The 24,873-nt window shown below is 37.6% G+C and overlaps 2 protein-coding genes across 2 annotated transcripts; one reads left to right on the top strand and one right to left on the bottom strand.

The window, feature by feature from the left end:
• Positions 1–1,299: 1,299 nt before the first annotated feature.
• LOC122973223 (butyrophilin subfamily 2 member A1-like) lies at positions 1,300–5,207 on the top strand. Its single transcript, XM_044340585.1, has 5 exons — positions 1,300–1,414; positions 2,858–3,181; positions 3,295–3,378; positions 4,207–4,293; positions 4,717–5,207. Exons 1-5 carry the CDS (start codon positions 1,366–1,368, stop codon positions 4,917–4,919), a joined length of 747 nt encoding a protein of 248 aa, XP_044196520.1. The 5' UTR covers positions 1,300–1,365; the 3' UTR covers positions 4,920–5,207.
• A 1,494-nt stretch (positions 5,208–6,701) lies between these two features.
• LOC122973027 lies at positions 6,702–23,208 on the bottom strand. Its single transcript, XM_044340474.1, has 9 exons — positions 22,995–23,208; positions 20,933–21,247; positions 20,101–20,415; positions 19,904–19,987; positions 18,699–18,785; positions 9,583–9,921; positions 8,483–8,572; positions 8,064–8,171; positions 6,702–7,503 (listed from the first exon to the last, which is right to left on the bottom strand). Exons 1-9 carry the CDS (start codon positions 23,047–23,049, stop codon positions 7,370–7,372), a joined length of 1,527 nt encoding a protein of 508 aa, XP_044196409.1. The 5' UTR covers positions 23,050–23,208; the 3' UTR covers positions 6,702–7,369.
• Positions 23,209–24,873: the final 1,665 nt, after the last annotated feature.

Genomic DNA, 24,873 nt, shown 5'->3' with positions numbered 1-24,873 from the left:
ACATGTTAGAAACCGATAGTCTTATTAAATTTGGAGAAAGTACGCAATGAAATTATAGTTTCAGAAAAGTTAAGCAGGAGCTCGGCTCGACACGTCCGACTCGCCCGACTGCTGGCTCACTAGCGCCCCCTACCGGTCATAGCACGGCTTTTATAGTGAAAAGTTGGGGGAGGGGTTTCCGTTGAAGGTTTTGAGACCAGCGGTGGTAATTGTGGCCCACGCTACGAGAAAGCTGCTGCTTTAGTTATAGCTGCTGTTAATGATCATCGTCTGTGATCAATCCTCTTTTAGCCGAGTCGTTTTAATTGTGTGAGCGTGCGTGTGTGTTGTGAGTGAGTTTGTTGTTGTTTTTTCTTGTTTTATTATCGTTTGCTCATTCCCAGTTTTTCTTAGTTTATTTCATTCATTTGAAGTCAGATGGGAAAACTTAATACTGTCACTAAATTCACTTGCTTGTACTCATTTTTTTTAGTTAATACTGATTTTAGTAAGAATCTAAAGCAGATGCTCATTTTGGGGGGAGTACAGGAAAACAGCACAAGACATCTATCAGTATCCATGGTGATGTCTGATTGATGGAACAATGTGAACATCTGTCCTGCAGATTGAATTTGAGGTGACACTCTGTGATAAAGAGTTTTTAATGAGGGATTAGTTGAGAAAAGCCAAATATCCTTCAGAAAGACTCAAAGAGAAAATATGTCTGTACAGATGAGGAGTGTCGTTATTTACTGTGAGAAGTTTCAACAGTCATCTCTCACAAGGATTATTAAATACATCTTACATTTAGATTGAATTGGTAACCATTATTTACTAATTCAAATAACCCAGAAGATGCTGTGAGTGAAATCTCAGACACAGATATAACAAATAAAACCAGAACAATCTGTACATTAGATACTATAGAGGGAAGAGAGAAAATAAACAGACGCTACTATACACGCTCTCTTGTATTGTTAATTGTTTATTTATTTATTTGTTTGCTATATTGTATAGTATGTGTAAATATGCTTCAGAAATGCTGTATTGTATGCAGCCATGCCAATAAAGCCATTGAATTGAGAGAGTACGGTTGGATAGAGAGGAGGACGGAAGGACGGAAGCGAATGACGGAAGAGGTTTGGTTGAGTTTAGTCCATTTCCTGTGCTACTGACGACGCACACAAATAGAGTTGTGAGAGATGACTGTTGCAGTCCAGGGTGGGGTAGAGAGGGGGGCCGGGTTGAGCGAATGACAGGAGGAGGTTTGGTTGAGTACAGCCCACTTTCTGCAGCATGTGCTGCTGGCGGTGCTCACAAATAAAGTGCAGTCCAGACATCGAAGAGAGAGGCAATCAGCTGGCGGCTTGAGAACTTTGTCTGAAAATGACTTTTATCCTTGTGGTGTTTCTGTGTTTTCTGCCATTTGTGGCGGGTAAGTTCAGATCGCATTATTGTTGGTTTTGCTTCTTTGACAAGTATAGTTTGTGTTTTGAGGCTGAACCGGGTCATTGGCGTCGCCAAGTTATTTGCCGCGGCGAAGTTTTGAGTATAGCCGCGGATATAATTTAACATGCAAGTCCGTGTGAAACTCGACAATAAACGTAATGTCTATGCCGCCGTTTAGCTACTTCCCAAATTCAAAAATAGTGTAACTTTTGCAGACTTTCATCACTTTACAGAAGTTAGTTGTCTGTTGCGGTTTAGTATCCACTAGGAGCGCTTTATTGTATTAGACTACCTACTCCTACCACATGGATGTATAAAACAAACTGCCTTCAGTTGAGTTCAATGAGTTCATAGGATCATATATGACATTAACATGTTCGGCATCAAATAATAATGTCATCAAAATACAACAAAGTTAGTAGATAGAAAAGCTCTTCAGTGAAGCTAAAGTTTGTTAAATTGACATTAATATTGTTTTAAACGTCCAGTTTATCTGCTGCTGCTTAACATTACAGTGATGTCAATGTAGCTGATAGTTTTATTAGCTTGACTGCTGATGTTTTCTCACTGTGTGTCGTTTGTCCACCGTTACTGTAACTAACAGAATACGAGTTAAAATTGTGCTTCAGGCTCTGTCAGACTTTTAAAAGGAAAGCTCCAGGGTGAGTGAAGGAATCAGGAGAGAGGAGACAGAAGTGAGGAAACAGGAAGTAACGATGTTGCATGAAAAACAAGGAGAAAGTAAAGAACTGATTCGAAAAGAAGAAGGTGCAACTGATTCAACATTTAAAGGAAAAAGTCGAACAAGGAAAGAGAAACACATAGAAGCAGCTCAGGCGTCAGGTGATGGAGAGACATGATGATGTTCTGTAAATGTTTTAAAAGGCAGAATCTGTGATCCAAATTAAAGGACATCCTAACAAACAAAAGTCAAAACACGAGATTAAAACCTGCAACCCTCCGAAAAAAATCCTACGTGAAACACTGGACAGAAAGACAGACGGCAGCAGATGATGATGGAGATGTAAACAGCGCAGCACTACACTGCATGAACTGTATCTGAAAATTGTGTGTGTGTGTGAGTTCTTTTCCTCTAGTCTGGTACTGTAGCATGTCAGTATATGTTTAATAAGAGCAGTTGTGAAGTATTCTGTTTTTACTCAGTACTAATACTAATTATTAGCAGCTACTGTATTTTTAACATCACAATTTATAATTAATCTGGAAAGTAAACAACATTTTTTGAGATACACATTTGAATTTTTCAATGATTAAAGTTGCAATACACAACATTCAGCAACTATAGCACCAACATCTCAGATCAAAAGAAATGTGTGTGTAGTTTACTCAATAAAGCTGGGGGAGGGAAAAAAAAGGGAGGCTGACAATTGTTGCATATTTTAATTATAATGTTTGTTTTACCCCACAGCCTTCCCTGTTCAGGTCATAGAGGCAGAAGAAGATGACGACGTCTCGTTAGAGTGTCAACAAGATGCCAAAGTCAGTTTGGAGGATTCACTAGTGGAGTGGAGTAAAGACAGCCGCACAAATCTTGTCCATGTTTATAGACATGGACGAGACTATCTTAATGACCAGAAGGAAGAGTTCAAAGGCAGGACAACCCTCTTCCATGAAGGATTGAGCCGAGGAAACGTCACCCTGCAGCTCCGCTCTGTGCGTCTGTCTGATAGTGGAAGATTCAGGTGCTATGTGAAAAAACTGGACCTCTATCGTTATATTATCCTCAAAGTCGGTAAGCAAGCTGAGATTAAATCCATATTGTATATAAGAAATTTGTTCCCAAATAAGATGTGAATTGGACATTTAGTTTTACAAATTCTGTCATTTCTGTCTCATCTGAAACAGTGCAGAAAGGCCAGAACAACCCAACACAAGATTTCAGTTCAACTCCACTTCCAGTGGAGACAACAACTGAACCAAATGATCCTGGTAAATATCTTTATTATTAAAATATTCTCAGAGAACTGAAGTGCAGTTTCTTTGGCAGCCTTTACCTTGATTGTGGGAGTTTTTTGAAGATGGGAAGCTTAGGTGTGGGATCACAATTTTTGTAGTTTGTCTTAAAACAACAGTCAGGAGCTCAAATGATCATATCTTTCAACATTACAGTCTTTTTAGTGCCAAAGTCCCTCTTTTTGTTACTATACTTCCACCGCAGCTCAACAGGGAAACACAAAGAGGGAATTTGAAGCTAAAAAGACTGTAAATGTGTCAGATATCCACTTGATATGACTAACTCAGACTGCTGAAGCCTCATAGAAGCTTCACATCAACTTTTAAATGACTGTGTGGACACACTGTGGATTTTGGCCTCCATCACTTACATTGAAAGCACAATCTTTCAACAGCCAATATGAACAGGAGGAAAAACCTCGTTCAGTGATCATAAGAGCATCTGACGGCTGTTTGTGAACCCATCCTTTAAAAAAAAAAAAAAAATACTCCACAGATTCATTTATCTGATCCTGAACGAAGGGGAAGAAGCTGCTGTTGCACAGTTGAGATTTAAGGATGTTTCAGACGAGATCGTGTCTAAGTTTCCTCACAGAGTATCTGGAGGCGGCTAGCTTAGCTGTAGCACACTTCCAGCGTCCTGCTTTTTAAATAACTTAAAAAGACCCAGGAGAGAGAGATGAGTAGTTTTTAGAGCACAGGAGACCTCACCATCACCCTAATCCATCATTTTTATTGTTTTACACCATAGCAGCTCTTTAAATATTAATTGTTGTGTTGTTGTCTTTCTGATTTTCTTTTCAGATGGTGGAAGGAGTCACCTTCTCATCATTATTGCTGCTGTCGGCTTCATCATTTGTATTGGTTTACTACTGCTGATGAAATGTGGAAGTAAGTCAGAAATTTCATTTAATTTAAAATGTTTATCTGTGATACGGCTGCAAATATTGACTCATCTAAATCAATTAATTGTCTGGTTCATAAAACATCAGAAAACAGTGAAAAGAAACGTCCAGAGCTCAATTAGCTGCCAACTATTATATTAGTAGTCAACTATTTTGATAATTGATTATTCGTCCAATCACTGATGTGTATTTCTAATAAATCTCCATAAATCTGCTTAGAAATCATAGAAAATAAACATTTTTCACCGTTTTTTGGCATTTTATAAACACAACTAATTGATTAATTGATAAAATAATCATTAGTTGCAGCCCTACATTCACTGCTTCACTAAAACAGTTTGAGATGTGTATTTGTGTGTCTATGCTAACGTCCTGAAACCGTCACTTTCTGGTTTCCATGTTCTCACAGAGAAATGTTGGAAGACAAGCGGCTCCGAAACGGAAAAGCTGAACACCCTGAGCGACGGAAACGGAGACGAGGACCCGAACGTCATGAGAGACGAGCAAAATATCAACGATCCCGTCTGCTCTTCTAATTCATCAGAGGGGGGAGGGGAGGGGCGGATTGATGGATGTAGTCGAGTCATTTCATCTGCAGAACTCTGTCTGTAGAACAAATCATGTGTAAACTGGCAAACTTAATTTAATTCTGTGCAATATTATGTCTTTAAATCAGTGTTTTCATGTTCTTCCTTTGCTTTGTGGAAATGTTTATTCTATTTTCGTGGTCTTGTTTTATGTGTGTTTTATCTTTTACACTTTATATTCCATTTGTAGCACTTTTTCCTTTCTATTTATTCACTTTTGTATTTTATAAAATCTGATTTCTAACTTAAACTGTGATCTCTTTTGTTGTCGTAGCGCTGACACAACAGATTAAATCTCAGCTTCTCTGTGCTGAGTTTTTCACATTCATCTGCTAAAAATGTTTCTCTTTTTGTTCCTACAGTTGAATGTTTGAGCTTCTCTGATTTTTCACACGTGTACCTGCGAACGATGATTTGTGACATCACGACTAGTTTGAAGCCAATCCTGGTTCAATATTCAGCTTCAACAAGTGTGATGTGGAAAGTTGAAGCCTTCAGTGCACAAACACTTAGAATTGACTTTACAGTGAAGTAGGAGACATGTTGTGTCCAAGAAGTTCAACTTCTGATATTAAATATATTTTTGCAGATTCACAATTAACAAGGGAGAAGGAAGAGATGGTAATTATACTTTCTTTGTATAAAAACCATATCAGACACATTATTGTTACAAGCAGAGTATTTTTATTTGTCTTCTAACATGTCTGGAGGGGATCTTAAAGGATTTCAAATATGTGAGATGTACTTTCAGCACTAACTACAACATTAAAACACTTTTCTTAACACAAGTACAAATTTAGGGAACAGGACATTTAAATATAAAGGGAAATCTTTCTTTATGTTAGTAATGGGAACTGCATATAATGAGCCGGGATAAAAGATTGATTACAATGAGACTGCAGCCTGTAGGCACTGGTGGGATGCTTTGCTGGGTTTGTGATCCTATTAGAAGTACTCGGTCAGGTCGTGGTGGCTCTTTGATTGGTTCCCATGATGCTTTGGGGGATTAAACAGGAAGTATACCGTTGCCATGGAGATGCCGTCTCAGTGAGTTAACTCTGGGCTTCAACTTAAGCCAGTTTTTTTTTTTTCTTTTAGCCTATATTTAACATTTTGGCAAATTGGCGCCATTAAACATATGCCGAATTATCTATTATCAGCTGCTGTTTGCAGTGTAGTCGTGTGTACAGACAACCATGACTGGATGACTTTATACTGAAGAAAACTTAAAAATGAGGAAATTATCAAGCAAATTCTTTTTTAAATTACTATTTCTAAGCGGATTCATGGAGGTTTATTGGAAATGCACAACAGAGGAAATAATATCCTCGAAAGTGTAAGTCACACTGAATCTAAAAACTATGTTCATCATGTCTGTGTGTTCAGATTTGACTCAGTGATGACTCAAATTGTGACTCCTCCACTCTGTCAAACTCTTTATAGTAAGACTCTTCTAAAACATGTGTATCATTTTCCGGCGGACAGCCTGGACGATCAATACGAGAAACAGACTCATATCTATTAATTGTATAAAGAAAACAATGAAAACTCACCCGTAACAATTTGACTAAAAGTGCAACAATCTCAGGAACGTCATGAGTAACATCATGATCAAATCAAGGCGAGAGGTTTTCATGACATCTGCATCAGGTGCCGACAAATCCCAAAAGATGCTGCGAGTGAAATCTCAGACACAGATATAACAAACAATCTGTACATTAGATACTCTAGAGGGAAGAGAGAAAATAAACAGACCATTTAATTATAATAATAATGACTAAAAACATAAGAAGAGCAACAACAGTAATATTGGTAAACAGTAGTCATTTATTAATGGCAGTGATTGTGAGACAAGTAAAGGCAATTTCATTATAATCATTATAGTTTAAAGAGCTTTATGTTAAAATGCTGCAGAAAAACAAAGTACAGTCAAGACAATTAATAAAAAATACATCAAAACGCAACAAGAAAACAAAGTAAAGACAAAAACATTCACTCAAAAAGACGTCGGACACCAGAGAAAACAGTTTCCAGTTTGGTTTTAAATGGACACAATTAACTAACAACTATAAATAATTATATAACTATAAATACTTTGATCTGATCTGGATCTTGTTCTAGTTACACTTAGAAAACCTGAGAGACCAAACTGGACTGTACTGAGGAAAAGTTAAAGTGCTTTCAAGTATATAAGAACATTGAATCTGATTGAGTATTGCAATAGAAGCCAGTAAAGAGAGTTAAAATAAGAGTTCTATTAACAGTAGAGTAACACTATATGTATGTTAATAAAATTAGAACAGGTTTGGGACACTGTTGACAAGTATCCTGAAACAGGATTAGTGAGACAATGAAAACGTGCTGCCATTCAGTGTGTCTCTCTCTGGAGTCTCATTCTGACCAGAGCAGAGTCCAGAGTCCTTAGTAGCACCTAGTGGCATCACAGGTGTAGTGCACCTAATCTGCTGACCATCACTACACTTGCTCTTGCTGGATGTTTTTCACAGTGATGTCCAGGTCTTCACCCTCTTCTGCTGCTCGGTTCATCAGGTTTTCCATTTGAACGTTGTTTGGCGCCATCTTTGCTACTCGCTCCCTCCGACAATTCTCTGAGAGGACATGACAACCAGTTTGTGACACATTGAATTCATGCTGTTTAAAAGGATGTTCCTTTCTACCTGCAGAGAGCGGCTCCATAGCTGGTTTAGAAACGGCACCAAAGAGTAAAAACAGCTATAAGATAGTAACTCTAAGGAGAGAAGTTCTTTGTAACGCAGACGCCACTGAGCATGAGCCGGAACTACTCTAAACCTGATCACCGTTTCTAAACAAACTAATTTGACCAAACTCTTCATGATGAAGGAACATTTCATGGCACAGAGGAATAAGATACATCAGGCTTTGGATACAAACACAATACTTGTAAGTAGATCAATTCATTGTTGGTTTGGATCCAAACATGAGATTTGTTGACAATAAGAAAAATATGGAAAATCACCAGACTCATCCTTTAATCTTTGGTCTAAACTCAGAGCAAAAAGCCAATGAGAAGATTTGTGTTGCTCTAATCTCAATTAACCACAACTAACCTGTTAACACTGATCATTGAGCGAAGCTTTAAATGTTGATTATAAAAAGCTGAGCAGCAGTAGTTTGTTTTGTAACTTACGAATAGTTCCACGTTTCACCAGGACAACGACAATGACGGTAAAGACGAGAGCAGCAACAACAACGGACAAGACGATGGCGACAGTCGTAGTCTTCATGTTTTCACCAACTGAAAGAACATCAGAGAAGATATTTAATTCCCCCGACATCATGTTTTTCATTCTACTAATTCATCTTTATCATGCGGCTCAGGATTTAAAGAGAGGAGACATTGAAGAAAAACATACTTACTAATGATGAGTATTTATAAAAAAATATCTACAGATAAGAAAAAGCTGGAAGCACAAGCACATGACAAATCGACTGGAACACCTCTTCATGGTGTGAAAATGTTACTATCTATATAGGTGTTCACACTTAAACTGCACATTTTCACAAAACCCCCATAATTAAGAAACATCTGCATTTCAAGTCATTTACCGGGATCGTCTGGCTCAGTCACCTCAGCCAGTGGGAATCTAGTTGGGCTGGATTCATCTCCGTTTGTCCTGTTCTGTTGGTCTTTGGGTACTGTTAAAAAAAAAAATTAAAAAAAAAAAGACATGTCAGTAGTCAGAAAACACTGGCTGAAATATCTTACAGTAGTCAGACAAAGGGACCTGGCTGTGAGCTTCACTCTGCATGTGTCTAAAGAGGTTAAATACCTACAAGTTCTTAAAACGGTGCTGTTGTCTCTATTTTGTCTGTGAGGAAACATGTTTATATTTCAATAATTTCCTTTAAAATTAAAATAAAAACCAAACTATCCATTTCGTCACCATCTAGAAATCAGCAGTATCTCTGATAAACAGCCTGAATATGACAAATTATCATCCTATTATTCTTTTACTGTTATACACTCTGTGAGCACTTTGTTAGGAACACCTGTGCAATATATATGAACAGTAAAAGAGGTTTTTCCTCACTTAAATCATTCCTCCTGTTCATACTGGCTGTTAAAAAGATCCACTTCAAATGTTCTTTCACTTTTTAGCATCAAATTCCCTCGTAACGTTGAAAGATATCTACTTGATTTGACTCATTTGGAAGCTTCAGGCTCAGACTCAGGCTTGTCGCCCCCCCATCAATTACATTGTAAGTGCGACTACTACTCCGCCTGTAAAACTGTCGTATTATATCTTCTGTATCTCTGTAATGACATCATAAGAGTTATCTCTATTTGGGCTTGGAGACTAAAAACTAATAACAGAAAGCCTGCATTCAAAATTGGCATTATGGGAAATGTAGGATCTTGAGTTCTTGAAGCTTGACACAAATTTGGGACTAAAAGTGAGGATATCTCGGCCTCTGCTGCTTCAATTGTGACCACTCTTTAAAAAAAACTGTCTATTGTGAGTCTCCTTACATTTTATAGGTGAGATACTAAATCAGTGGAGTAGCCCTTTAACAAAGATCAGCATGTGACTGAGTGATTTAGATGCTGGCTGCCACTAATAATAAAATTTTAACATCCTTTAGAACAACAGAATGAGAGTAATGACGTTTTTGAATTAACGCTGTTTTAAATTCAGGTTTCTCACCAACACTGATGTTAATGACACAGCTGGCCATCAGTTTAGGAACAAAACATCTGTATGGTCCGCTGTCAGACAGCTGTAGTGACGACAGCTGCAGCGTCAGGATTCCTCTGCTCAGGTCTTCGTAGATGAAAGTCGTCCTGCCTCTGTATCGCTCCATCTGTGCATCATGGTGATCCTGTTTATGTCTATAGGAGTAGACCACCTTGTTGAGGTCGACTCTCTTCCAATCCACCGTATGAGCAGACACGTCGACCGGCGGGTCCAGATGACACTGAAGAGTGACATCATCACCTTGTGCTACCTCTATTGGCTGAGACGGGCAAATGGCACGAGACTCTCCTGAAGAAACAAACATTACACATTAACACAGCTTGAACACCTCTGAAGGACAGCCATCATTCCAACATTTCAACACACACACACACTAACCAGGGGTCATATCTCTGACACCAAACAATAGGACAAGGAACCTGTTCACACTTGGTTTTAAAATGCATCTCAGGCGATCAGATCACAAGTGGACGGCATTAAATACAATACATTGTGATCCAATCTCTAGAACTAGCTGAGGTGGTCTGAGACGCGTTTAACCACATGTATCTTTTGTAGTGTAAATGTTAATGCGTCCTGATGCATCCCTGACAAGGACGTAAGAGGAAAATACATCATCAATGCAGGATGTGGTGGTTGTTTTGATGACAGCGTGCCAACGTCAAATGACTTTGTCCTGCCAATCTCAACAGTGGGAATAGCCCCTACATGTATATTAGTTCTTGAAACATTTTTTTGTTTTCTTAGCTAGCCCATGTGAAACAAAACTGTCTGGCTTATTATTATTATATTATTAACTGTGCGTGGGTCCCTTCTATAAAAGGTCTGCAGAATGTAGAGTACTGACGCCTGGTCCACAAATACAAGTATCTGAGTCACACTTTGTGTCTGTTGTTTGTTTTTGTCTTTATTGAATGTTTATTGATAGGTCTGTATGTGAAACAACTTTTAAGTATTTGTCTTCATGAGGGGAAAGCCTGTAGGGGAAATAAGACCTTAATATCAAACATTAATTTTTTTTTTTTTTTAAGTTTTCATTTGCATTGTGTTTATTGATAAGCTTTAGATTACAGCCAGCAATGTACAACAGTCATTTCCAATTTACAATGTCATTTTTTGTACCAACAGTGTACCAGTAAAATAAGTATCAATACATACATCATGCAGGTAAAGGGAACAAGATGTTAAGTTATGGAATAAGGCCATAACAATGTGGGAATTAAAAGAGAATTTATACTGACGATACTTTTTTGAGTAATGGCTACATATTCTAATATTACAGGTATATGTATGACGTACTGAGCAGCAATCTGGCGTTTGGTAGGTGCTTATAGAGAACTTATACTACAAGTACTTTTTTAATTATTATTATTATTAAATACACTGTAAATTGGGAATAATAATAACTACACTGTACATTACTCTAAACTGTTACCTGTTTATTTCACTCATATATTAAAACACTTTGATGTGTGTATTCCTTATATTTGATAATTAATATAATCAGTGCCAGCTATTCATTCAATCTTTGGTGCACAAATGAAATATGGACTGGTACAAATCATAGTACAAAAGAAACGTATCAAGATACAATGGTACTTTTCTCTATGATATAGCTGCTGGAGGTGGAGCTAGTTTACACTACTTTATATACAGTTAGCTAATTTAGTCCAGTGGTTCCCAACCTAGGGGTCGGACCCCTCCTAAGGGTCAGCAGATAAATCTGAGGGGTCGTGAGATGATTAATGGGAGAGGAAAGAAGAAAAAACAAAGTTCTGATACACAAATCTGTTTTCAGTTTTTGGACTTTTTCTCTAATCTTTGATTTTTGCTGAAATATTGGATCATTTGAACATTTATTGAAATGAAAGCATGTGAGAAGTTTAGAGGGAAAAAATCACTATTTAGTGGAGCTGTTAACAACTCATAGACATGTGAAATGTGACCCCGACTACACACTGCTTTTTGTAAGACGTCAAAAGACAAAAAGGTTGGAAAGCAATATACTCACAAGTACTCAAGTAAAGAACAAATAGCCTTATTACTTAGTCACTTTCCACCAGTAATTATATCAAATACACATTATAGAGTTCAATAACAAAACACTACTTGTTACTTTCTATTTAACTACACGTGAAATAGCCTATGAATCAATACACAATTCAACAAATGTAAAATGTCGCTACGGGTGGGGGTAGACGGAGGCCGCAGGGGAGAACGAGTCTCCCGTTGTAGGTGCCTCGTCTTCTCGCGTCAGTGTCGAGCGACATTCTCTGTCTGAGAAACAGACAACAGTTGTTTCTCAGACAGACAGAGAGAGAGAAAGACACTAGAACAGGGAGGCGCTCGCGCGCGCACGCACGGGCAACACACCAGCCTCAAGCAGCAGCAGCAGCAGCAGCAGCAGCAGCTTCCGCCCCTCGCCCTCCGTCATCTGGACGTTCACTCTCAGATAAGGCATAAAAAAATCCGCGTTTTAAGTAAAGACGCGCTACACGTTAGCAAGAGCTTGTCCGCATTATCTAACATTATAGCAACGTTACAGACCTGAAACCAACCAACGCTGACAACTTCTTCAATTGTGAACTTGTGAACAGCTCAGGTGTTAGTTAGCGTTCACTTACCCGTCTCAGCAGACGATAAGTTGCGAAATAAAAATATCAGCGTCATCAATGCAAAGCCCGGAGTTACTCTACCGACTGTCATTGTGAAGATATTAACCAGCCGGATCGTCCCAGTGTTTTAAGTAGATGACAGAGGCTCAGGGCGGTTCAGCGTGGCGTACTGTTTAGGAAAACCCCGCTTCCGAGTCAAACCAGCCCAATCATACAGAGGAGGAGGAGTCGTTAAACTCCTCCTTCCATTTCTGAAGACCTCCTCCGCCTGGCTTAATCCGGGACTTCCATTTCGCACCTACCAAGGCCACTTTATAATAGACCAGGGGTACTCAATAAGCAGACTCCGGTTCAATAATATCTCACTGGAATCTATTCTAACATATCAGTAAAACGAATAATAATCCTGACATCAAAATGTCAAGTGTCAAGTTTTAAGGAATGAAGAACACAGACATCAGTCACTATCAGTCATTCACCCTGATTCACTGCCTGCAGGTACCGCTGGTAGAGAGAGGAGAGGCTGGTTTGTCTCAGCCAGTAGCTAAATTGTAAGTAAGAGAGGACAGAGAAGCTGTTAGCAACTTCTCAGCATAGTTTTTGTTTGTTCAGTCGGGTTAGGTGCTGTAAAAAACGCGCAGGCTCTGTGCTTATGTGTTATAATGTTTGGGGGGAAACGCTGTGTCACCATGTTTGGCGCACAGACTGTAAAGTTTCCAGGCCATGATGTTGACACAGAAGGCTACATGTGTTGGATCATTAAGGTGTTACAATAGCCATGGATCTATGGATCCTCTTATCTTATCGAGTCAAGAGCAATGGAAGGGAGGGGCTGCATGCCTTCAGTAGTGAATGAATGTGGCTGCCCCATGTTGTTGTTGCTATGATTTATCTTAATGACACCCTGACATCCCAGGCAGCAGGGCAGCAGGGCAGCAGGGTTTGTCTACGTGCTCCTAGTGGCCAGTCTGGGCCTCAGGAGGAGTCATTAATGAGACAGCAATTCAATCTATGAATGAGGGAGTAAAATATAGAACATACAAATCTGTAAACAACATACATACATCACACTCTGCATGGTCTAAAACTGTGGTTACCAACCTTTTGGGCCTATGACCCTTTAAAATAAAGTCAACGTGGGACCCCTCCACACATGTTGTCTAGTTAAGTTACAGATTGTTTGTCTTTGATTGATCCAGCAACCTCTTGTGGGGGTCTGGACCCCCAGGTTGGGAACCACTGGTCTAAGAGTTCTCTACTGTTTTCGATGTCATTCCCTCTCGAGTTGTTATGTTGCTAAGAGACATCAATTTTAATTTTCCTGTTGTTTATCCCGACTTTTGTGAGTCTGCGGTGCATAAAATCTGTTTGTAGTTTCATACTGGGACGGTGTTTTGGAAAATATCCTTGGAAGAAAGTCTGGACTTTAACCTTCAAATATCACTAATAAAAGGTGAGAAGTCACTTTCAGACTGCTCCATAGATTCAGCTACGTCATTTCTTCTTATATACAAAAAGGACTTTCACACCTGTTGTGTCTTTTGTGAATCCGGCACTGACACACCTGTGAATCTGGTCTTGTTTTTGCATCCACACTGTGAAATTGTGGTCTGAGGTTCTCGACTTTATTTAAATGTATTTTTTCAGTCACGTTTGTTTTTCTTTTAAAAACATTTCCTTTGATGTTTTAGATGATCAAAAAGGAAGAAGAATTTTTTAAAAAAAATCTTATTTTCTTTTTTGCTAGACAGACATAAGTGTAAATTCAATAAGTCCAGGCCCCTCCTGCTTGTCTTTAAATTGAACTGAAGAGACACTTTGACTCTATTAAGTTTTCAAAAAATGTTAAATCCATGAAAACTGTGCTTTTATTTGCAACGTTTCTGAAAGATCTGTGTTGATACATCATATCTGTGTCCCCTGGTTTGAAGTTATGTTGTTTTGTAATATGTGACTTGTTTAATAAAGTTTGACAGGGGAAAAAAAAAACTGCAGATGGTTCATTTCCTGATTTAGAAAGTCCACCCAACATGGCCAAGTTTTTTTTTCCTCTCTACGAGTACATGAATGAACATGAGGTGCATTTGAAATACATCAAACAGAACAGTCATTAAACACAATACACTCATTAATTACTTTTACTTGAAGCTTGAAACTTGTTTCTCGTTTTTTCAGTTATAACTTAGAAACCCAAACAGTACATGTTCATGCACTGAAGCATACATTTCTCATTAATAAACTTAGAAACCTCTTGCCACACTCTTTTAGTGACACAACAAAACCACAATTAATGGGGCACAGTTTCAGGATGTCTGTAGATTTCAAACTGTGGAGCGTTGATGAAATAGAAGTAAAAGTCTCACTCAGCTATCCAGTTAAACCACCAAGAAAGGCTCAAGTACAGTGTTTGTGCATTTGATCCTGCCTGCAAAATGATAACTAAATGTAAATAATAATATATAATGACTGATGAGCACCACTCATTGTTACTTTTTAACAGCTCAGTATTATGGATCAGTCATCAATGAATCTAAGTTGGAGGGAAATTACACAGATACACAATACAGCCTCTTCAACATCATTAACTACAAAGTTCAGGCAAATTAAAGTTTTACATTTGTTAAAAACACATCTAAGATTTCACATTTTGTCTTGAAATGAAAATATAATCACATTCTTACCTGTTTTTTAGAAACTTTGAGGACAATCCACATGTTGGATACTGTCAACCCTTCCCCAGCCTCATGGCCCGATGCTCCGCCTCTTCCTCTGTATTTCGCGCCTTTTTTTTTGGCAGCGGTTTCCATCTATCACTTACACTGGTTCATATCACTACATATTCATTTAATAACATTACATTCAACTTTATTGATCATATAAATCTGAACACGCAGACATGATACACATGTTTTAGATGAATCTTATAGATTTGTGAAACACTGCAGGATGTTTTAGAGGTTTACAAACTGTGAGAGAGAGTTTGACAGTCATAACTCATCTGAACACACAAACATAATTTACATCATTTTTGGATTCAGTGTGACTTACACTTTCGAAGGTATTATTATTCCTGTTGTGCATTTCCAATAAACCTCCGTAAATCTGCTTAGAAATAGTAAAAAAAAAAGTCAGTATAAAGTCATCTAGTCATGGTTGTCTGTATACACGACTACACTGCAAACAGCAGCTGATAATAGATAATTCGGCATATTTTTAATGGCGGTAATTTGACAAAGTGTAAACAAATATAGGCTAAAAGAAAAAACTGCCTCAAATTGAAGTCCACCGGCAACGGCATACTTCCTGTTTACATCCCCCAAAGCATCATGGGAACCTGAGTTCCAGAACTGAGAGTATGATTATCTCCCACACTGGAGGAAGACAGAATAATAAAAGCAGTAGAAAAGAAAACATTAACATGAACTTTTTTTCCAAGTTACATTAATAACACACCTCTGTGTAAGAGGACAGGACTCCTTTGACAGTGACGACAGACATACTTAATGTTTGAATGTCTATCTATCTATCTATCTATATATATATATATATAGATATCTATCTATATATCTAATGTCTGAATGCTAAAAACAGAGTCAATATTGGTCATGAGTCCAAATAAATACTAATGTTGCTCTGTGTTTGCTGGATTTGTGAATAAACAACCATGTTAACTCTGACAGAGAGAATATCTGCAGCTTGTGTCTGCTGCCCCCTGGTGACCAAAGACAATCACTGTAACGGACCTGGAGACCTGGAGCTGAGTGATATGCAGCAATCAAAGAGCCACCACGACCTGATCGAGTACTTCTAATAGGATCACAAACCCAGCAAAGCATCCCACCAGTGCCTACAGGCTGCAGTCTCATTGTAATCAATCTTTTATCCTGGCTCATTATATGCAGTTCCCATTACTAACATAAAGAAAGATTTTCCTTTATATTTAAACGTCCTGTTCCCTAAATTTGTACTTGTGTTAAGAAAAGTGTTTTAATGTTGTAGTTAGTGCTGAAAGTACATCTCACATATTTGAAATCCTTAAAGATCCCCTCCAGACATGTTAGAAGACAAATAAAAGTACTCTGCTTGTAACAATAATGTGTCTGATATGGTTTTTATACAAAGAAAGTATAATTACCATCTCTTCCTTCTCCCTTGTTAATTGTGAATCTGCAAAAATATATTTATTATCAGAAGTTGAACTTCTTGGACACAACATGTCTCCTACTTCACTGTAAAGTCAATTCTAAGTGTTTGTGCACTGAAGGCTTCAACTTTCCACATCACACTTGTTGAAGCTGAATATTGAACCAGGATTGGCTTCAAACTAGTCGTGATGTCACAAATCATCGTTCGCAGGTACACGTGTTAAAAATCAGAGAAGCTCAAACATTCAACTGTAGGAACAAAAAGAGAAACACATATTTGAGTGGAGGAGGAATTTATAGGATGAGTTCACCAAATAAAGAGGGAGACCTTAGTTACATACACATCAGCAAAATGAGTTGTGCTGTTAATCATTTAATATATTTTAGTGTTTAAAAGTCAAATTACGTCATACAAATGTCTAACTTTCTTTTTTTATAATGAAATAATTGATTATGAATCTAGGAAATTGTTCGGCTCTATCAGTGTACTTATCTCAATTAATAATACTTTATAATAAAGAGTTTATATATACACAATAAAATATATAGAACTAAATTGAAAGTTCACTAAAAAGGAATTTAAATTTAGTTTGGGATACTGTCTGAAAACAAGTTCACCCTAAAACATCTTGGTCATGATCAGCTGACTGTCAATAAACTGCACTGTAGCAGGTTTGGGTTTAGGGATTCGTTGCTATGACAACAGCTTCTAATTAAGTTTAAACGAGCTTCAAGGAACCAAAAAAAAAACAAACTCCAAAATCATGTCAAGTCATAGACATTGTAATCTGGATAACTGTTAATCTGCTGTGTCAACAACCAAATGATTTTATATAATGCACAAGTGAATAAATAGAAAGGAAAAAGTGCTACAAATGGAATATAAAGTGTAAAAGATAAAACACACATAAAACAAGACCACGAAAATAGAATAAACATTTCCACAAAGCAAAAGGAAGAACATGAAAACACTGATTTAAAGACATAATATTGCACAGAATTAAATTAAGTTTGCCAGTTTATACATGATTTGTTCTACAGACAGAGTTCTGCAGATGAAATGACTCGACTACATCCATCAATCCGCCCCTCCCCTCCCCCCTCTGATGAATTAGAAGAGCAGACGGGATCGTTGATATTTTGCTCGTCTCTCATGACCTTCGGGTCCTCGTCTCCGTTTCCGTCGCTCAGGGTGTTCAGCTTTTCCGTTTCGGAGCCGCTTGTCGTCATCTCTGCTGTTTGCTTCCTTCTTCCTCTGAGCTCCTTCCAACATTTCTCTGTGAGAACATGGAAACCAGTGAGTGACGGTTTCAGGACGTTAGCATAGACACACAAATACACATCTCAAACTGTTTTAGTGAAGCAGTGAACGTAGGGCTGCAACTAATGATTATTTTCTCAATTAATCAATTAGTTGTTGTGTTTATAAAATGTCAAAAAACGGTGAAAAATGTTTATTTTCTATGATTTCTAAGCAGATTTATGGAGGTTTATTGGAAATGCAGATCAGTGATGTCTCCTGTGTTCTTTCGGGGATAATTATACTCTCAGTTTTGAAACTACAGTTCCCATACTCCTCTGGGGATGTGGATGGATTCAGTGAGTTAGCTGCGAGCTACAACTTGAGCCTCATTTTTTTTTTCCTTTTTGGCGCCATTAAAAATGTACAGAATTAGCTATTAGCAGCTCCTGTTTTCAGTGTAGCCACAGATATACAGACAACTACTTTAATACTGAAGAAAACTTTAACTGAAAGATTCTCAGGCCAGTTCTGAAGCGTTTTTATGATTTCTAAGCAGATTTATGGAGGTTTACTGGACATTCACATCAGAGATAATAATATCCTCAAACATGCAAGTCACACTGAAACTAGAAATATGTTAATTATGTCTGTGTGTTCAGATTTGACTGAGTTACGACTCAAAGGAGGATGTTTTGGACTCGTGGCTTCACTGTCAAACTCCATCTAACAGTTTGTGAACCTCTAAAACATCCTGTAGATGGAATAAAGGTGTCACTCAAATCTATTTATAATAAGACTCTGACTGCTGATCTGTTTCCTAAAACCTAAGATGACGTCCTCAAATGTTTGGTTTTATCCACAACCCAAAGATACTCAGTTTACTGTCATAAAGGAGGAAAGAAACCAAAAAATATAATAGTTGGCAGCTAATTGAGCTCTGGACGTTTCTTTTCACTGTTTTCTGATGTTTTATGAACCAGACAATTAATTGATTGAGATGAATCAATATTTGCAGCCGTATCACAGATAAACATTTTAAATTAAATGAAATTTCTGACTTACTTCCACATTTCATCAGCAGTAGTAAACCAATACAAATGATGAAGCCGACAGCAGGAATAATGATGAGAAGGTGACTCCTTCCACCATCTGAAAAGAAAATCAGAAAGACATAATGTATCAACAACACAACAATTAATATTTAAAGAGCTACTATGGTGTAAAACAATAAAAATGATGGATTAGGGTGATGGTGAGGTCTCCTGTGCTCTAAAAATGACTCATCTCTCTCTCCTGGGTCTTTTTAAGTTATTTAAAATTTTGAAATTCGCAGCTCAAGAGCGAGCGGTGTCGACGTTGAACTCGTTACTACGTCACACCTGAAAGTCAAATCAGATATGCAGGAAGCTTTATCACCAGGCTGCCGCCGCCCAGCGCTACGCTGAGTGTAAACTTCACTTCTGTAGTCGGGGTTTGCATCGCAGCCAGATGACGAGCAAAGCAGGACGCTGGAAGTGTGCTACAGCTAAGCTAGCCGCCTCCAGATACTCTGTGAGGAAACTTAGACACGATGTCGTCTGAAACATCCTTAAATCTCAACTGTGCAACAGCAGCTTCTTCCCCTTCGTTCAGGATCAGATAAATGAATCTGTGGAATATTTTTTTTTTTTTTAAAGGACGGGTTCACAAACAGCCGTCAGATGCTCTTATGATCACTGAAAGAGGTTTTTCCTCCTGTTCATATTGGCTGTTGAAAGATTGTGCTTTCAGTGTAAGTGATGGAGGCCAAAATCCACAGTGTGTCCACACAGTCATTTAAAAGTTGATGTGAAGCTTCTATGAGGCTTCAGCAGTCTGAGTGAGTCATATCAAGTGGATATCTGACACATTTACAGTCTTTTTAGCATTTTTGCACAGAAGGAGGACTGTGGATTTTGTCCCCCATCACTTCCATTGTAAGTACATTATGAAGGGATCTTCTAATGGTCAGTATGAAGAGGAGGAATGATTACAGCAAGAAAAACATGTTTCAATGTTCATTTGGGCTCCTGACTGTTGATTTAAGGCACACTTGAAAAAATGTGAACCTGTCCTTTAAAGCTGAACCTTTCTTCACACCGTCGCCCTCTGCAGCAGTGAAAGGGAACTTCAAAAATTGTGATCCCACACCTAAGCTTCCCATCTTCAAAAAACTCCCACAATCAAGGTAAAGGCTGCCAAAGAAACTGCACTTTCTCTGAGAATATTTTAATAATAAAGATATTTACCAGGATCATTTGGTTCAGTTGTTGTCTCCACTGGAAGTGGAGTTGAACTGAAATCTTGTGTTGGGTTGTTCTGGCCTTTCTGCACTGTTTCAGATGAGACAGAAATGACAGAATTTGTAAAACTAGTTGTCCAATTCACATCTTATTTGGGAACAAATTTCTTATATACAATATGGATTTAATCTCAGCTTGCTTACCGACTTTGAGGATAATATAACGATAGAGGTCCAGTTTTTTCACATAGCACCTGAATCTTCCACTATCAGACAGACGCACAGAGCGGAGCTGCAGGGTGACGTTTCCTCGGCTCAATCCTTCATGGAAGAGGGTTGTCCTGCCTTTGAACTCTTCCTTCTGGTCATTAAGATAGTCTCGTCCATGTCTATAAACATGGACAAGATTCGTGCGGCTGTCTTTACTCCACTCCACTAGTGAATCCTCCAAACTGACTTCGCCATCTTGTTGACACTCTAACGAGACGTCGTCACCTTCTTCTGCCTCTATGACCTGATCTGGAAAGAAACATTATAATTAAAATATGCAACAATAACTTGGATTACTTTTGAATGAAGTGTTTTTAAATCCAACAATGCAACAATTCTTCAAATACTTGTGCTGCTCCACCTAATTTCACAGCAATTTAATACATTAGATGATGATTTTTAATTTAAACCTTCTAATCAGTTTTCTACGTGCACACGTGGTAGTTTGTTATTAACTAATTCATTCATTTATTAATGAAACAACTTATTAATTATCAAAATACTTGGCGATTAATATCGATCACCTAATATGCAGCTCTAGTGGGCACAAGTCCATACAGGTCATAATGCAATACAATAGAACACATCTCTAAATACTACCTGTGTAAATCTCATAACATAACTACGTCTGCAACCAACGATTATTTTCTCAGTTAATCATTTTTTCATGTGGTCTGTAAAATGTCAGAAAATTGCAAAAAAACGTCCTTGTGATGGACATTTGTATTCAAAGTAAAGTAAAGTAGCGTTAGCTTCAAGAGCTTACCAACACTGAGCTGAATAATACATCTGGCTTTCTGACCGGGAACAGAGCACATGTATGTTTCGCTATCAGACAGCTGTACTGAGAGCAGCCGAAGGATCCCTCTGCTCTGGTCTTCATAGAAGCGAGTTCTGCTGTGATCCCGGTCACCAGCGTGGTCCAAATGAAGTCCAGTGATAGTGACTTCATTGTTGGGGTCGCCTTTACTCCACTTTGCAGCAGAAGGAGCCTCACTCTGGAGAACCAGGGGACACAGCAGATCCACATCCTCACCAACTGCAGCATTTATGATCTGCTTTGGGCAAAGAGGAGATGCTCCTGTGGAAAGAAAGGACAGTCATTTCTTTTTAAACACTTTAGTCAATAATCGATTAGTTGTCGACTATTATAGGAATTGCCACCTATTTTGATAATCGATTAATTGTTTGGAATCAATTTTTAAGAGAAAAAAAATGTCCAAATTCTCTGATTTCAGCTTCTTAAATGTGAATATTGTCTGGTTTCTTTAGTCCTCTATGACAGTAAACTGAACATCTTTGGGTTTTGGGAAACGGAGACATTTGAGGACGTCACATCAGGCTTTGGGAAACAGCAATCGACATTTTTCACCATTTTCATGGACCAAACAACGAAGCAGTTATCAACAGATTACTAGATAATGAAAATATCCGTTAGTTACAGCCATACTTACTCATTGGTAAATCTACATTTTAGCATTACTGATTGACAGCTATATTGATACATTTCAATTTGGATCCATATCAGATGAAGGTATTACATATATTCATGTTCTGTGTACACAAATGAAAACAGCCAACATAAAAAACGCTCAGCAGGACAAAACTTATTTTCCTCTAAATTAACAAACTAACACAATTAGGGAACGTGAACATCATATAATATACAATATAGTAAACACATCATGTGAAGTCTGTAGGAAATGTATATTTTTGTTGACAAATGTATGTATGAAGAAAAGTCTGCCCACCATCACTAAAGAAAACCTACAATACAATAAGTATTCATTCATACAGGCCTCTCTGACAACATCTCAAAAATATTAAACATTCATCTTTTTTAAAATGTACTTTTTGTTAATGTTGAACACTTTGATTTGTGTCTTCCCTCTATATTTATTCATGTATTTACTTAGCAGGGACAGCTCACATTAATCAATATTTCAGTTTCACATCAATGTAAATGTGCTGGAAGTATCTAATGAGCTTATCATCATCTGTAGTCCCTGAGCAGCTTATTACAAATTAGTGCCTGGATGTCATCAATACAACGCTTCAACAAGTACTACAATACAATACTTCAATACATTACAGAGATATATAAAAACAATGAGAGTGTGTAAAGGCAGAGATGAGTTAGTATGATTACTCATGACTGCAAGTTTGGTTTGCTTTAATCTTACAGGTTAGGTAATAAGTGCTCAATAGGCAGATTATTCTAGTAGTGGCTGCTTATTATTAATGTTATTTGATATTTAAAATAAATCAGTGCCTATTATTCACTCTTTCAATTATTCGAATCAGTCTATATTTCATTTATGCACAAAATGCACACAAATTTGTATAAAAGAAATGTGCCACCGTAAAAAAAAACCGCACCATTACAGAGTTCAATAACAAAACACTACTTAGGCCTACATCATATCAAATATCCTGATGATGTAATTAAACCATTTAACATCGTCCACGCCGCCATGTTGTGGTTTGTTTGGATCATAAACATATTATAACTCCAGTTTAAAACTTCTGCAAAGACCTAAATGTCCTCCTGACGTTTGGGACATTCAAAGAAAACCGTCATTCTCAGATTAAAGCATAAAAAGTCCGTGTTTTAAGCAAAATAACTTCATATAAATGAAGCTATCGACTTCATGCACGGACTCACGTGCTAGCATTAGCGTAATATTTTTTAACAATGACATGTACTTGTTTAACAGACATAAACCACGTTATCTAACAACGTTATAGCGATGTTACAAACCTGATGCTGACAGCTTTAGTTATTAACTTTAAAAGAAGCGACGTCAGTTGGCGTCATTTCAACTTACCTGTTTCAATACCCCGTAAAATCAACACTAAGGACACAAGCGTCCTCTTCATCATCACGGCAAAGCCCGGAGTTAAACTACCGACCGTCAGTATAATGATATATTAACCTGACGATGATATTAATGCTTTAAAACGAGTCTTCCGCAAAGACCGAGACAAACTTCCCACCGTGGCTGACCGACTGCAGTCCGCGGGAAAAGTCAAAACACAACATGACAGGAAATGACGTTTCGGGTTAAAGGGACAGTTCAGGGAAACAGAGGTAATGGCATTTAGCGGGAGGTTCTCCATTTTTTCACCACTTACACTTGTGAAAAAGTGTTGAGCATCACAGCAGAAGTCTTAACGCCGTTTAAACTCACTTTCAAAATGTGTGAAACCTTTATTTTGCTCATTTAAGGTTTTTGCTACTATGTCTAACAATTTTGTACAAGTGTAAATGATGCAAAAACGGAGAATCAGCCGCTAAATATCATTATTTATGTTTCCATGAACTTTCCCCTTAAAACCTAAAGATCCTTTTCACCATTAAAGTGAAAGAAGTTTGGCATAAACTTTTTATTTACTCTCCTTACTACCTCAGTAATATCAACCAGCTTGCACTAATGTGCAGTGTAACAGTGTACTATAATATAGCATCTTAACATAATCGAACAGTGTATACTCAGCAAATAGTATATTATAGTTATGGGTATATCTCTAGTCTCTATTCGGTTCATTTACTGTATAAACTTATATACGTTTCTTTTACTTTCCTCATCGTCTTCGTATTTTGATCTATGTGAAGGGATGAGCACCACTCACTGTGACCTGCAGTGAGAAACTTCATTAACAAAAAAAAAAACTGTGTTTTTACAAGACCCACGAACAAGTTTTCTACAGTACTGTGGAAAATAAAATGCCACAAAATTTGAGAAACTTGTTTAAAACTTTCGCAATGAAAAAGAAAGAACTCTTATTTTATATATGAATTTAAGGATTTTAACCCCACTGCACGGTCTATATATAAATATATATCTCTTTTTAGCAAACCCAGTATTAACCTTCATCAATCAACGAAACTAAGTTGGAGGGAAATTACACAGACTCACAATACAGCCTCTTCAACATCATTGACTACAAAGTTTCGGCAAATTTAAGTTTTACATTTATCAAAAACACATGTAAGACTTCACATTTTGTCTTCAAATGAAAATATAATCATATTCTTACCTGTTTTTAGAAACTTTGAGGACAGTACTTATCTCAGATACCGTCAACAAGCACTATTTCCCCCCAGTTCCTCGTGTGTTAATGAGCCACATATCCCGATGCCCCGCCTCTTCCTCTGAATTTCGCGCCGTTTGGGTAATCTAGGGGCTTTTATTGGCTGAGAGCAGATGAGGGGCGTGTCAATCATTTTGGGGAATGTACAACTTCAAATCAAACAGTGACTGTTATCAATAAAGTTGAAGAAAAAAGTTTTAATTCCCTTTCAGCCTTTAAAATGACAATCTATCACTTACACTGGTTCATATTACTGTCATTTAATAGAATTACATTCAACTTTATTGATGAGCGCGTATAAATCTGAACACGCAGACATGATACACATGTTTTAGAACAGTCTTATTATAAATAGATTTGAGAAACACTGCAGGATGTTTTGGAGGTTTACAAACTGAGAGAGAGTTTGACAGAGTGGAGGTGTCACAATTTGAGTCATCACTCAGTCAAATCTGAACTCACAGACACAATTAGCATCATTTTTAGATTCAGTGTGACTTACACTTTTGAGGATATTATTTTCTCTTGTGTGCATTTCCAGTAAAGCTCCATAAATCCCCTTAGAAATAGTTAAAAAAAAAAACAAAAAAAAAGACGCTTCAGAATTTGCCT

The sequence above is a fragment of the Thunnus albacares genome, chromosome 3 (genome assembly GCF_914725855.1).
Source record: "Thunnus albacares chromosome 3, fThuAlb1.1, whole genome shotgun sequence".
NCBI classification, from domain to species: domain Eukaryota; kingdom Metazoa; phylum Chordata; class Actinopteri; order Scombriformes; family Scombridae; genus Thunnus; species Thunnus albacares.
The sequence above is the reverse complement of the archived record's forward strand: the minus strand, read 5'-3'. Positions and strand labels throughout refer to the sequence as shown.